This window comes from Ictidomys tridecemlineatus, chromosome 5 (genome assembly GCF_052094955.1).
Source record: "Ictidomys tridecemlineatus isolate mIctTri1 chromosome 5, mIctTri1.hap1, whole genome shotgun sequence".
NCBI lineage: Eukaryota > Metazoa > Chordata > Mammalia > Rodentia > Sciuridae > Ictidomys > Ictidomys tridecemlineatus.
Genome location: NC_135481.1, coordinates 78,363,718 through 78,376,023, shown reverse-complemented (window position 1 = coordinate 78,376,023; position 12,306 = coordinate 78,363,718). Strand labels below are relative to the sequence as shown.

Here is a 12,306-nt window from a genome sequence, read left to right as displayed (position 1 = left end):
AGAAGAAGTTGTGGATTAATCATTTGCCTATGTTCTAATCCTTTACAGACATGGGCTTTGGGTAGTGGAGTTTTCAAAAGTCCATGATTTACCAACAGCTGGTAAGGTAGAGCTTCCCTGGAAACACTATAGTCCTGCTCAAACTCATGTCCTGCCAAATAAGGAATAAACAGCCAGCTGCTTCTGTCTATTTCCTTTTGTCCTTCTTCTTAGTTTGGTTTTTAGCTTTTAATAGCAGAACCCATCGTTGTAGTTCCCAGTGCATGATTCTTGATAGACAGGAAGTGTCCCAGGCTATAGAGAACAGGGAAACTAAAGAATAAAGGGAAATGTTCTTTCCAAGCCAATATGATTTTAGACATTTCTCTTTGTGGTTTTAGTTTACAATGATACAGATGAAATTTCCTCCTGGCACTTTAATAGCTTACCCAAGTCTCCTATTTATTATACCAGTATTTTATTAATAGGAAACCAAATGTCATCATGGAAATGACTAGATTGGGGATGTGGCTCAGTGAGGACAGAACACTTGACTAGCATACATAAGACCCTGGGTTCAATGCCCAGCACCACAAAAACAGACAAACAAAAAAACAGCTAGACTCAGGAACATAGCTTATTAACACATCGTGGCACATGTCCTTTGAGAATGAGAAAAACAAAATATCCATTCTATATGGGTATGACAAATGGGATTATGAACCACAGTTTTTCTTTCTTTAAGAAAAAGAACATGGCATTTTAAAATCTCCTTCACATTCACTTACAAGTGTATTATAAACAATTTCCTATTGTTTACATAATTGAATGTGTTATGGACATAAGTTGTCCCATTGTTAGGCACACCTGAGGAATTTAGGAATATGATCTCTTTCCACTTAATCACTGACAAGTTCAGTTAAAAGAGAGAGGATCATTGTAGTTTTTCCTGGACAACAATATTCTGGGAGCTGTATTTTGTATTGTTAGTGCTCCTCCTGTTCTCACATGGTCCCACATTGATAAAATCATTGGCCTTATTTAAGATAATGTTTAATCCACATACATGAGCAATAAGAAAATCTGCCCTGCCTCTGTGCTTTAACTGAATTAAATATGAAATGTTCCCATCAGGGAAACAGAGCATGTTGAATACTTGGTCAAAGAGATAAATGAATCCATTAGTGTGATTAGGCAATAAAAACAGTTTCCCAGAACAGGATTTGGTTCTTTACTCCATATGAAGTTTCTTTGGTCTTTTCCTGGTGTTTTGTGCATTTTCCTCTGCATTTCAGTTTGCCATAAAAATTGCTTTTTGTCCTTACACTGATGCTTATGTGACTGTATCAGATCTGAGAAGTTATGATTCAGGGTTATCTCTAGTTGAGAATTTAAACCTAAGCTGATAACATCTTTAGGCCTGGAGGAATTGTTGCTTAATACACTGTCCTTAAGCAAAGCTGGAGGAGAAAGGTATAATAGGAAGAAGACAGCCTCAGGTGAGAGGTTCAAGGGCCCTTTGAATGGATTTTCTTGATACCTTTGTCTTCAGTTTGATTTGCAAACAGCCTCTATTCCCATTTCTAGTAAATTCTGCAAAATACTCAATCCAGTCTCAAGGAAGGGGGGTCAGGGGGAGAGCAATTGGTGTATTAGGAAGAGAGAAAAGAGTCCAAGAGCTCTTGGGAAAGCATTTGAAAACCTGTTGACTCATAAAGGACCACCCAGTCAGAAGGCAGGAGGAAGTTAAGCATGACTAAAGTCCCTTCTGATGTTCCTTCTATCACATCCTACTCATAGGAGCTATGTGAAACTGTAGCAGCTTTTGAAACTGCATGGCCTCCGTGAAGCACTTGAGATTTTTCTTTGTCTGTAGGGCAGTTTATTGAAGAGAAAATCATTTTCTACCTCTAATTTGTGATGATGTTACTATCCTACATAAACATTAAAATTTCTCTACTGGACATGGTTGGAAAAAATAAGAATCCCTGTGCTAGAAACTTTGGGGTAGATGAGGGAAGGAGTTGGAATAGAAGGAGAACTTACTCATTGAATAGCCTAAACAATTTTTCATCTTCCTCTAAATTTATATCATCGCTCTGGCTCAGCATTGAAGAGAACGTTGTTCATTTCTTTAGTGAACTTACAGACAGTAATATAAACACTGAGCACCAAATAAAGAGGAAGATGCTAGACACCTTTAGTTATTAGTATATATGTGGAGTGGGGGGCGGTCAGAGAGGAGTGAAAAGGTATAGAATTAGAATTCTGAAAATAATTAAGGAACCATTTATTAAAGCCCCACCAATAGCATGACTTAGAAAATGGTAAGGGACCTGGAGGGAGACAATCATATCCATAGCAATTGTCATGCTCTGGGATAATGTCAGCATTCTAAAAACTCCTTTGACTATCTGTTGCTCTCATGTTTACAGATAACCTGTGCAGGCTGGTTAACTGAACCACTCAGAACAAATAAACACAATTAACAAGATATTCAACCATACCAAGCCTATAACTATCCTACCTGAACATCTTATTCACAAGTCAAAAGTATTTTAAGAGTAGTGAAGTGAGGGGTGGGGTAGGGAGAGGAGAAGAAAAGTTAACTGTGTCAACAAGGCAAGAGAATAATAAACATTTAAACTCCATTGTTAGAAAGGAAGATGTAGGTTAACCTGGGCTCAAATAACTTCCTTCTAACCCATCAGTATCACATTATCTAAGATTCTAAAGTGCTAAATTGGTCAGATAAGAGATGTGCTAAGATGTAAGATCCTCTGAACAATGAGGAAAGAAAATTGAAGTGAAAATTGTGATCTCCACCTGCAAGAGACTTAAGTGACTTAATGTTTACAAGGGAAGAAGAGAGACAAACTGTGAAGAGGATCATATTTACTAATAAAGATAAAACTGGAGACCCAGGAAGGAAAAAGATGACTGGGGAAAGGACTAGGAAAGCCAAAGTCATAAAGCTCCACAGGAAACTGAGCCTGGGGGTTGGGAAAAGCTTAGAGGAGCTTATCAGAGCCAGCAGGGACTCTACTGAATGCTGAGTGGACAATCTGTGTCAAGACATCAACAGCAGATGTTTTTCTGGAAGAAGAATGGTAAAATGATAGTCACAGGAGAATATTGTGACCTGCAGACAAGAGCTGTGTTTCATTGACAGCTGGACAATAACACACACAAACAAATCTAGGGGAAACACAGAGGTTATGTCCCAAAGTTAGAGATTTGGTAAATGGAGGTGGGGGGCTGGCAGGCACTACAGAACATTTCTAAAGAAGCAGGGAGGTAACTAGGACTGTCCACTGAGAGCAACAGAATATAAAGAATGAGAAATCATTCCTACCATGTGGTTAAAAGTGTGCATCTGGAGCTAGACTTCTTGGGTTCAGAAACTCTCTGACACTAACACTATGACCCTGGGAACTTATAACTTCTTTGACCTTCAATTTCCTCATCTGAAAAGTGGGGGTAGTAGTACTATCTCATGATTTTTTTTTTTTTGAGGATTGAATGAGATAGTATTTTGGGAAAAAACTCAGAATATTGTCTGGCATGCAGAAATCAATAGGTGTTAGCAACTACTCTACTATGTGATCAGCCTCTGGGAGTGGCTCTGAGCTACACAGAGTGCTTTTGGCATGCTCCCACATACTCCCAGGCTATTCATAAGATAATTTTTGATGGTTCCATAGAATTTCTATTGTCACATCAAAATGACAATTGTCTTCCTTGAGGGCAGTTTTTAAGGAAGGTCTCCAAATGTGAGTTAAGCCGAGGACAAAGGTAACTTTCTTTGAGGTTTATAACTACTTTGGGCAAGTCACCTGCCCCATCCACTGAGTCTCAGTTTCTTACCTATAAAACAGGACACACACACACAGAGTATAAAATTTCTGTGATATCAACTGTGAAAGTGTCTAGAAAAATGCCTGGAACACAGTAAGTTTCAATCAAAGTTTCCTGAGTGTGAACCTGCCTTGTGATGTTGATGATGGGTGACAAAAGTCTGAGACACTTTCATCTGGGGAGGGTGCTCTTAACTATTTTCACAGCTGTTTGTGGAGAGGCCTTGGGTTCATTCAGCTTTTGTCAGAACCTAGAAGAACTGACCTCTTAGGTCACAAATGAACCTGACATTTATATCTATTCCAGCTTATCGCAGGTGTGAACAGGAAAAAAACAAATATGACATCCTGGGGCCTCTAAAATTCATGATGGGAATGCATTTTACACTTTCCCCTTTGGATTTTCCTTCCAAGCCTAAAGGAAAAAGTGAAAAGAAGTGAGTAATTGCTCATACATTATGTTTCCTGGTTCTACTTTCATTAGAAATTGCTGTTCTCCTCCTGTCCAGGACACAGTTGGCTGCCTGGCTCGACATCTTGCTGTGATTCTAACCATCTTCCTTGGAAACAACTGATTGTGTCTTCTGTCCCACTATTTGGAACCATGATGAATTTGATTGAGGATACCCTCTCTTACAAAACCTCTTGGTTTAGATAGTCTCTCCATGAGACTATATTTAATAGGCCCTGTCCACTTTGCAGATTCCAAAATCTACTTTCTCTGGAGCTCTAGGAAAAGAATGGAACAGGTAGTGCTTTCTTTCTTTTAAATTTTTTTTTTAGTTGTAGATGGACACAATGACTTTATTTGTTTATTTTTATGTGGTGCTGAGGATTGAACACAGTACCTCATACATGTGAGGCAAGTGCTGTACCACTGAGCCACCACCCCAGCCCTGCAGTGCTTTCTTTTTATTTTCTCCTAAAGGATATTTAGGAGATCTTTGTCACAACCAATGGCATTCAATATGCAATGACTCTTTCCCTTCATTCTTGAAGGAAGAGCATGGAAGAGCCAAGCACCCAGCCAGCTGACCATAGCTGCAAGTCTTCAGAAATCCTTTCCTGCTTTTCTTTCCCCATCTGCTCTGCTAGGGTTAACTGGGAAGCCTCTGGCAGGTCCCAATATATGTCTTACAATGTTCAGGCTCCCTCCCCAACAATCATTTAATAGAAAGGGGTTTTATGATACAAATTTGATAATCTCCCATGCACACTGGCACTGTTCTAATTGAAGTTGTAAGCCCATAAAATTCAAGCCCTTTGTCTTCCTGAAGGCCACAAGGTTTAAAAAGATACTATTGTCCTGCCTAACACCCACTACATTGTCACCAGGGACTGATTAAACAGAGTCCTGAATCCAAACAGTGCGGATTTTGTCTAGGTCCTTTTCAGGCCCGACAATGCCCTTTTCAGTTCCCAAGACAAAAGGAGGTTTAAGGAACGAGATTCTTCTAAGATAACCACATCCATATGGAAGGCAAGGTGGCCGGCAGCTGAGACCCAAACTCCCCACTCCCATCCCCCTCTGTCCTTCTCCACCCCCACCCTCAAATCCCAGGTGATAACACTGCCTCCCAGTCTCCTCCTTGAACAGGAAATCTAGGGCCTCTAACAGGCTGGATACCTACCACTCACAGACCTATTAGGGGCTCCTATTCCCTTCCCCTGGACCCGATTTCCTAAACTGCTCTTCTCAGGTGCATCTTCCTGCAAGTGGATGCGGGGGAGGGGGGGGGATGATATCACCACTTCTCCAGAGGGACTTGCCTGCAGGGAGTTCCAAATAATGAGGAGCAGTTACAAACCCAAGGGGTGGAACACTAAGACCCTGGAGCCTAATGTGCAATGGGAGCGCATATAAAACGAGGGGAAGCGCACTAGCGGACTGTGTTTTAACCTAGGGCCACCAAAGTTCCCGCAGTACAAAGCCGCTCTGAGGCAGTGTCCAGGGCCTACTACTGTTGATTTCTTCACGCCGCTGCCCGACCCAGTCCCACCATGGATAGGCTCTGCGTCAAGAGGAGGTGGAAAATCACAGCATAGTGAGACACTTGGGAATTAACTGAGAATTTCCTGGTGGTTTATGGGTCTCTGAGCTTTCGGTACCCAGCTTCGGAGACCCTCATTGCCCCTCATGGACCACATGGTAGAGTTTTGCAGTTTCAAAACTCCAGGAGCCCAGAGGAGCTTCAGCGACACTCTGGGACCAAGGCTACCACACAAGTTAACAGAATCCCCAGGATTCCTGCAAGTGGATGGGGATGAGATCACCACTGCTAGCTTCCTCCCCTCCACTCCCCCATCTTCCTAAAGCCGAGTTGGCACTGCGACCTGCCCTTCAGCCAAGGGGCTATAAGCTCCAATGCGGTGAGCACGCTCCAACCTATAGTCCCCATCAGAAACTCTGGGGGACCCAACCCTGCACATTTTATTCTTGATTCACAGAAAGAAAAAATATTCTATTTCTTTTAAAATAAGTCGCTTCCCATACAAATGGCTATTTAAAATATACAAATAAGACTCAGTAAAATCTAGGTCTGGGGTTGGAGGTCCAGGGAAAGGGAGATCTTAGCAAAAGGGAGGATCTTGCAGAAAGTTCACTGCGTGTGCTTCCGCGACGGCTAGAGAGAGTTCCCCGAAGTGGGACCTGCAGGGAAGGGGCCTGCAAAGAGCGGTTCCGGACAGCTATAGGTCTTTGGCTGTAGCCTTACAGCGGTTACACAGCGCGCTCCAAAGTCTGGGATAGCCCCCAAGTACCCCGTGTGGCCTCACCAATTCCAGGAGACCAAGGCGGGGGGCGCTAAATGCTGGTAGGCGGGGATGAGGCCGAGCGCCGAGCCGGGCCCGAAGGCCGTGTAGCCCGGCAAAGGGCAGGCCGCGGACGCGGGATAGCTGTACTTGTCCTGGGCCGACGCGGTGCCGGCCTCACTGTTGCTGTTGCATGGCTGCCCATCGTGCACCAGCACGGGCACCACCACGCGGCGCAGCAGGCCGGACGCAGGGTGCAGCTCAGCAGAGGTTGCCAGGTCTGGCGACTCCGCGGCTCCCGGTGCGCGTGCCCGTTTCAACTTGTAGCGATGGTTCTGGAACCAGATCTTGACCTGAGTGGGCGTGAGGCGGAGCAGGCGCGCCAGCTGTTCACGCTCGGGAGCAGATAGGTAGCGCTGCTGCCGGAAGCGTCGCTCCAACTCCAATGTCTGCGCTTTAGAGAACAGCACCCTCCGTTTCTTCCTCTTCTCGGCGTCCGAGCCCCGAGATGTAAGCTGAGAGGACACCCGCCGCGAGTCTGGCGGGCTGGTCTCCAGGCTGCTCTCGTCCGAGGCTAGGAACGGCAAAGGACACACGGTCTGGTGAGATGCCGGTCCCTCCGAGCGTCTGGAGCCCTTTTAGGCATCAAGCCGCCAGCCGGAGGGCGTCCCCACTCGCGCGCAACTTGCAGAGCGAGGCCGTTTCCTTCACTGGGTTCGCATCTTGGTACCCACCTCTTGGAATTTACTGACCCATTCATACCATAACAGCTCACCAGGCATGAGATACTTCTTCAAAGAAACCCACCTCAAGGCCCTCTCAAAATAACTTCAATGGTAGCTGCGCTGGGAGACAAGCCGCTTCACCAAAAATGGGCCACCTCCAGATCAATTGCACTACAGTCTGCCTGAGATTTGCAAAGCTTTGATAAAAGACATATAAGGGAGGTGTTTTAAATATTTTAATATTCCGACCCGTAGGAATTCCCGGACACAGAAATACAAATGTCCAGCACTAGTGCCAAGTGCAGGAATCTACTCTCTGTGCGGACCCGGACGCAAGGCAGAGATCTGAGAAAGGGGCCTCTCGGACTTCAACACTGAGGAAATCCAGACTCTGGGGTGGGATTTCGGTATCCTAGTCTTTTGCTCCCCCTTGATTTTGTTCCCCCTTCCCTCTCCCACCTCACCTCCACCCCCCACCACAGCAATCCTCCGCTCACTCACAGGGATAGTGGCTGCGCTCAGACTCCAGCCAGTGGTCCGCACCAGGGGTGCGTGGCTCTGGCTCCCGCCTGGGCCGGTGCTGCGCGTCCGGCTCGGGTAAATTCAGGAGGCTGCGTACGGTGAAGCTGAGACGTCCAGAGGTGGCCATGGTCTAAGAGGGGAAGGAGGCGGGGGCAGGACAGGCTGAGAACTGAGGGGCAGCCGGGCACGCCGCTCCTAGGAGTGGACGTGGGAAGCGCTCGCCATGAGCTGGCGGCGGGGATATTAGCGCGTTTACAGCGGAATCCGTGTTTATATAAACAGCTCTTCCCACCCGGTCCGCTTTGAAAGCCGAGGTCTGGGTCTCCAGGGTGTTAAGTACCTGAATGAGTGCTGGACCAAAGCCCGGCCGAGCCCGGAAGGTGCCACCTCCGCCCCCCACCCGCGTCCCGCCCCGCCCCGTCCCGTCCCCCGCCCCTTGGCGCCCCGTTACCTCCCAGAGGCGGCAGGAAGCAGCCTTGGGCATTAGCGATTGTCTGATTAGCCCAAAGTGGGGACAGATAATGGGGATTGTTACTAGTGAATAACATCTTGGGTGGCGAGCAATGGCCACCACCCTCCCGACCGAGCCCCAGCTTTCTAGTCCTCCTGGGCTGACATGGGGCCTGGCCCTGCAGAAGCACCGGGAAAGGTGGGGTCAGCTTGGGTGGGTTTATGAGCGCCAAGGAATTTATTCTGTTTGCTTTATTCCTCCAGCTAGTTTGCTTAAGTGTTAGTTTGCAGTAATTATCTACAACATGATTTACAAAGCTGCGTTAAACTCTGAAGCACTCCCTTTCTCTTTTTAGTAGGGCTCCTCTGAGAATGCTGGGCGAGAAGTTCTAGGAGGACACAGAGAGTGGCCTGGCCTTGCCAGAATCTGGGCAGAGAGTTTTGAAGGCCACTGGGAACTTCCCTCATGTCCCCCCTCCACCCACGCATACAACATACGGCGTGCTTACACGATCTCGGGGGTGCTCTGGGGAGCATACAGAGGACCCCAGATCAGCGCGAGCTACTTACCTCTTAAGTGCCCACCTGACCGCTGCCGGTCAAGGGGCCTGAATTCAGTGGCCGAACTCCTCAAAGCTGGACCTAGACCTATTCTAGGACCCACTGGTAGTACCCTACGGGGCGGCCTACGAGGGCTCTGAGGCTTCTTTGGCATAGCCAGACGCCCTGGCGTTCTCAGTGCGCCTCAGCCCTATAACTTCTGCTGCCACCACCATAGGAGGATGCCAGCGGTCTGCGCTCCCTGCTCCCAACAGCATAGCCGCTTACACAATTGCGGGGTCTGGTACAGGAATGTATAGATCGGTAGAAAGAGCACTGGGTCCGTCCAGCAAAACATCCTGCCGATCCAGGGTTTCTCCAGGATCTTCTAGTCTCCACAACCCCACCGAGAAAATGATCAATACAAAAAGTACGAGAAACCGAGGAACCAGCAGGCGTGGACACATTTAGTTGGCACGTGACCTCGCTCTGGCCAAACCTCAGTCTAGGGCTCAGAGAAGACCATCTCAGAGGCTTCAACTGCAGCTAGTGGTTTGTGCATTTGGTTGTAAATTTTAGGGATGGCCTCTGTGCTTGGGTGACCGCACCCGAAATCCTGAGTCTGCTGGGGCTGAATTCGAACCTGACTCGGATGTGGTCGCAGCCCCGCCCAGCCCCGCACACACTCCTCGGCAGCCTAGTTACCAAGCGTGCCCTAGGTACCCGGGCCGTGCTGCGCTCTGGGTGGTCGGGCGGAGGCAACTCCAATACAGGCCAACTGCTAGGCCGTGGACAAAGGGGAAATGGAGCTCGACGCCCCGGACCTGTTGGAAGCATTTGTTCCAGTCAAGATTTTGCATTTGTTCAGTCCGGAATAATGCTTGATTGACGCCTACTCACAATGCGCTTTAGCTTGCCGGGATAAATCGGAGCTTGTCGGGTGTTGTCATGGTTTTCAATGGGGTTCAATGGGATTGGGAGCACGATCAACTCTGCTGGCCGTCTTTCCGAGGCCCCAGCAATAGATTTATTAGTTATGTCTTTTTAAATAAGATTAAATTGAAACGACTGGGCTGTCCTCTCTGCAGACAAGGCCAGGGCGACAGCCAGAAGTGGACAGTGGGGTCCTATGGAAGTCTTAGGATTCCCAAAATCGGACCTGAACTTCTAAGGCTGAGTCAGGTAGATGGCCTGGAAATCGGTTTGCATTCTAGTTCTGCCCTTAGCCAGCGCTAATCACCTCATTTCTGTAAACCCGCCCCCGCCCCCCAACAGGAATAGATTTGGTAATTTCTAAGGATCTTATTGGATTTAAGATCCCATTCCTCTGTAAACTCTCTAAACCCATCTTCATCGTGTCATTTACGAGTGGACTTTTGGACGCCCTCCTCCTGGCATTTCTTCATTTCTGGTTCCCAAACTCAGACTCCACCTTCTCCTGGATGTTCTAGGAAAGGATGTGTCATCCTATGAGTTTGCCAAGGACTCTTTACAGGAGTGGGTTGTGGTGAATAAGGATTTTGGAAAGAGAACCAAGTTAGGGGAAGTAAAAGAAGAATCTTCCCTGGAGTGACTGACCTCTCTTAGCCTTTTAATCTATTTAACATCCTAAGACCACACTGACGTGTAGAAATAAGTAAATGGCACTCTTCAGTTCTTAAGAGCTCTTCAGCATCAAATATTTGCTTTTACTCTTAGCGTTTGGCTCCCAAAGCACAGATACATCCCCCATTTAGCAGTTGTGCTCTGGGGAGGACTTAGATCTAGGATAAACTCCAAATATAATTTCTAACTTCACATCCCTGGGCCTGGGAATAGTGTTCTTGGGTCCCAATGTGCACTTTGGATATCCCACAGTACCTCTTGGTCAAAGAAAGCACTGCACTTTCCCTGCTTCATCTTGGATTCCTCCTCCTCCTTAAGCACCTTTGACATAGTCCACATTTCCTTTCAATTCTGTTCTGGGGCTTTATCTAAATTACCTCCAAGAGCTAGAGTCTGGGGACTCCAGGAGGTTTTTCCATATACAATATGCCTTCTGAAGAATCGGAGGAAGGTAGATGGAGAGTCAGAATTATTCAAGAAAGATGATCTCTTTATAGCTAATAAACTCAAAACTTGGGAGCAGAAATTTATTTTGATATTGCATTATTATAAGAAGTGGAGATATTCATATAGGGTGGTTTTTTGCATATTGGAACTATATATATGAATTGTCTCCCATTCACCAGAGATCCTTAGAATCACAAGTAAACATCTAACTGGACATTCTTTCCAAATTTTCAAATGTCGTTTGGTGTCCCAGACACTTTAACTTATTTTGCAGCTCAATATAGCTTATGAATATTATTAGATAAGTATGTTTTCCTATGATTTGGTGTAGTACATCTTAATTCTAGTAAGAGCTTTTAATCTTTAGAAATCTGTGATATGATGAATATGTCTAAATTGTCCATACTAATCATTCTTTCAAAAGTCTTATCCAGAGATGATCATCACTGCTGGATGCTTAAGAATTCAAGATTAGAAAATTCTGAAATAAAACTAAAGTATCTTGATTTTCAAAAAAAATGATTGTGTCTATATCTTGCATTCTGTTTTTAAATCCTTCCATTTTGGTTAAGTGTTTCACAAAATCCTGCAAATCTATACAGTATTGAAGAGAGGCAACATTGCAAATTCCCCTTGATAGATGGAGGGTCCTCAACTGACAGGACATTTTTCTTTGCCTCATAGCAACTGCTCTCCCCTCTTTATCAGTATTCTGGTTAAAAGAGCTAACGGAAAATAAAAATGGGCTTTTGACACTTCCAAGAAGAAGTGGATGATCTTGATTGGGCATAGGATGGGAAGAAAAGACAGCATTTAAAAATCAAACCTCTTTCCTTTTTCTTCTGAAAACTAGTTGCCATGAATAAGTAAACATTTCCCTCTTAATGGGGACTCATCAATTGCTTGGTGGTGGTCTGGGCCTGGCTACAATTCTTTCTTAGTCATATTGATGTTATATACACAAAGGACAGGAACAGCAATTATTTTCTGGCTGGAAATTTAGTCCATCTTTGAAATGGGCTTTAGATTTTATTAATGCCAAATGACAAGATTTGAACCATCCCATCTGATGATTCCTAAAATATGGACTTTTCATTGACTCTGCTGTTGTTTCCCATCTCTAGGGGATAGTTTTTCTTTCCTCATATGCTTATCTAGTTGTTTATACATTGCACATGAAAAGATTTAGAGGGCAAATGGCTCCATGGATTAAAAAATAAATGTACTTAATTAACTATCCATTGTCTCCATCTCCTAAAGAGCCAGCCAATAACTTTAAAAAAAAATTAGCTAATTTATTACTTCTGATCTTCCCCATACTTTACAGTGGTATAATAATGGTGGATGTGTTGGCATGGCATGTAAATTATCAAAAGAAATACAAATTTAGTCAAATATCATTTGCCTAGAACTGAAATTCTTATTTTTGT

At 45.3% G+C, this 12,306-nt stretch overlaps 1 protein-coding gene across 1 annotated transcript; it reads right to left on the bottom strand.

The window, feature by feature from the left end:
• Positions 1-6,293: 6,293 nt before the first annotated feature.
• Positions 6,294-8,043, bottom strand: Nkx2-8 (NK2 homeobox 8). The gene is made up of 2 exons (XM_005322697.3): positions 7,814-8,043; positions 6,294-7,161 (listed from the first exon to the last, which is right to left on the bottom strand). The coding sequence occupies exons 1-2, from the start codon at positions 7,959-7,961 to the stop codon at positions 6,608-6,610; spliced, it is 702 nt and encodes a 233-aa protein (XP_005322754.1). The 5' UTR covers positions 7,962-8,043; the 3' UTR covers positions 6,294-6,607.
• Positions 8,044-12,306: the final 4,263 nt, after the last annotated feature.

Excerpts from the sequence above, each read along its gene's own strand:
- Nkx2-8 (XM_005322697.3), bottom strand. The coding sequence starts at position 7,961 with ATGGCCACCTCTGGACGTCTCAGCTTCACCGTACGCAGCCTCCTGAAT. Across the intron at positions 7,162-7,813 it reads TGAGCGCAGCCACTATCCCT|CCTCGGACGAGAGCAGCCTG; the intron begins GTGAGTGAGCGG and ends TGCCGTTCCTAG.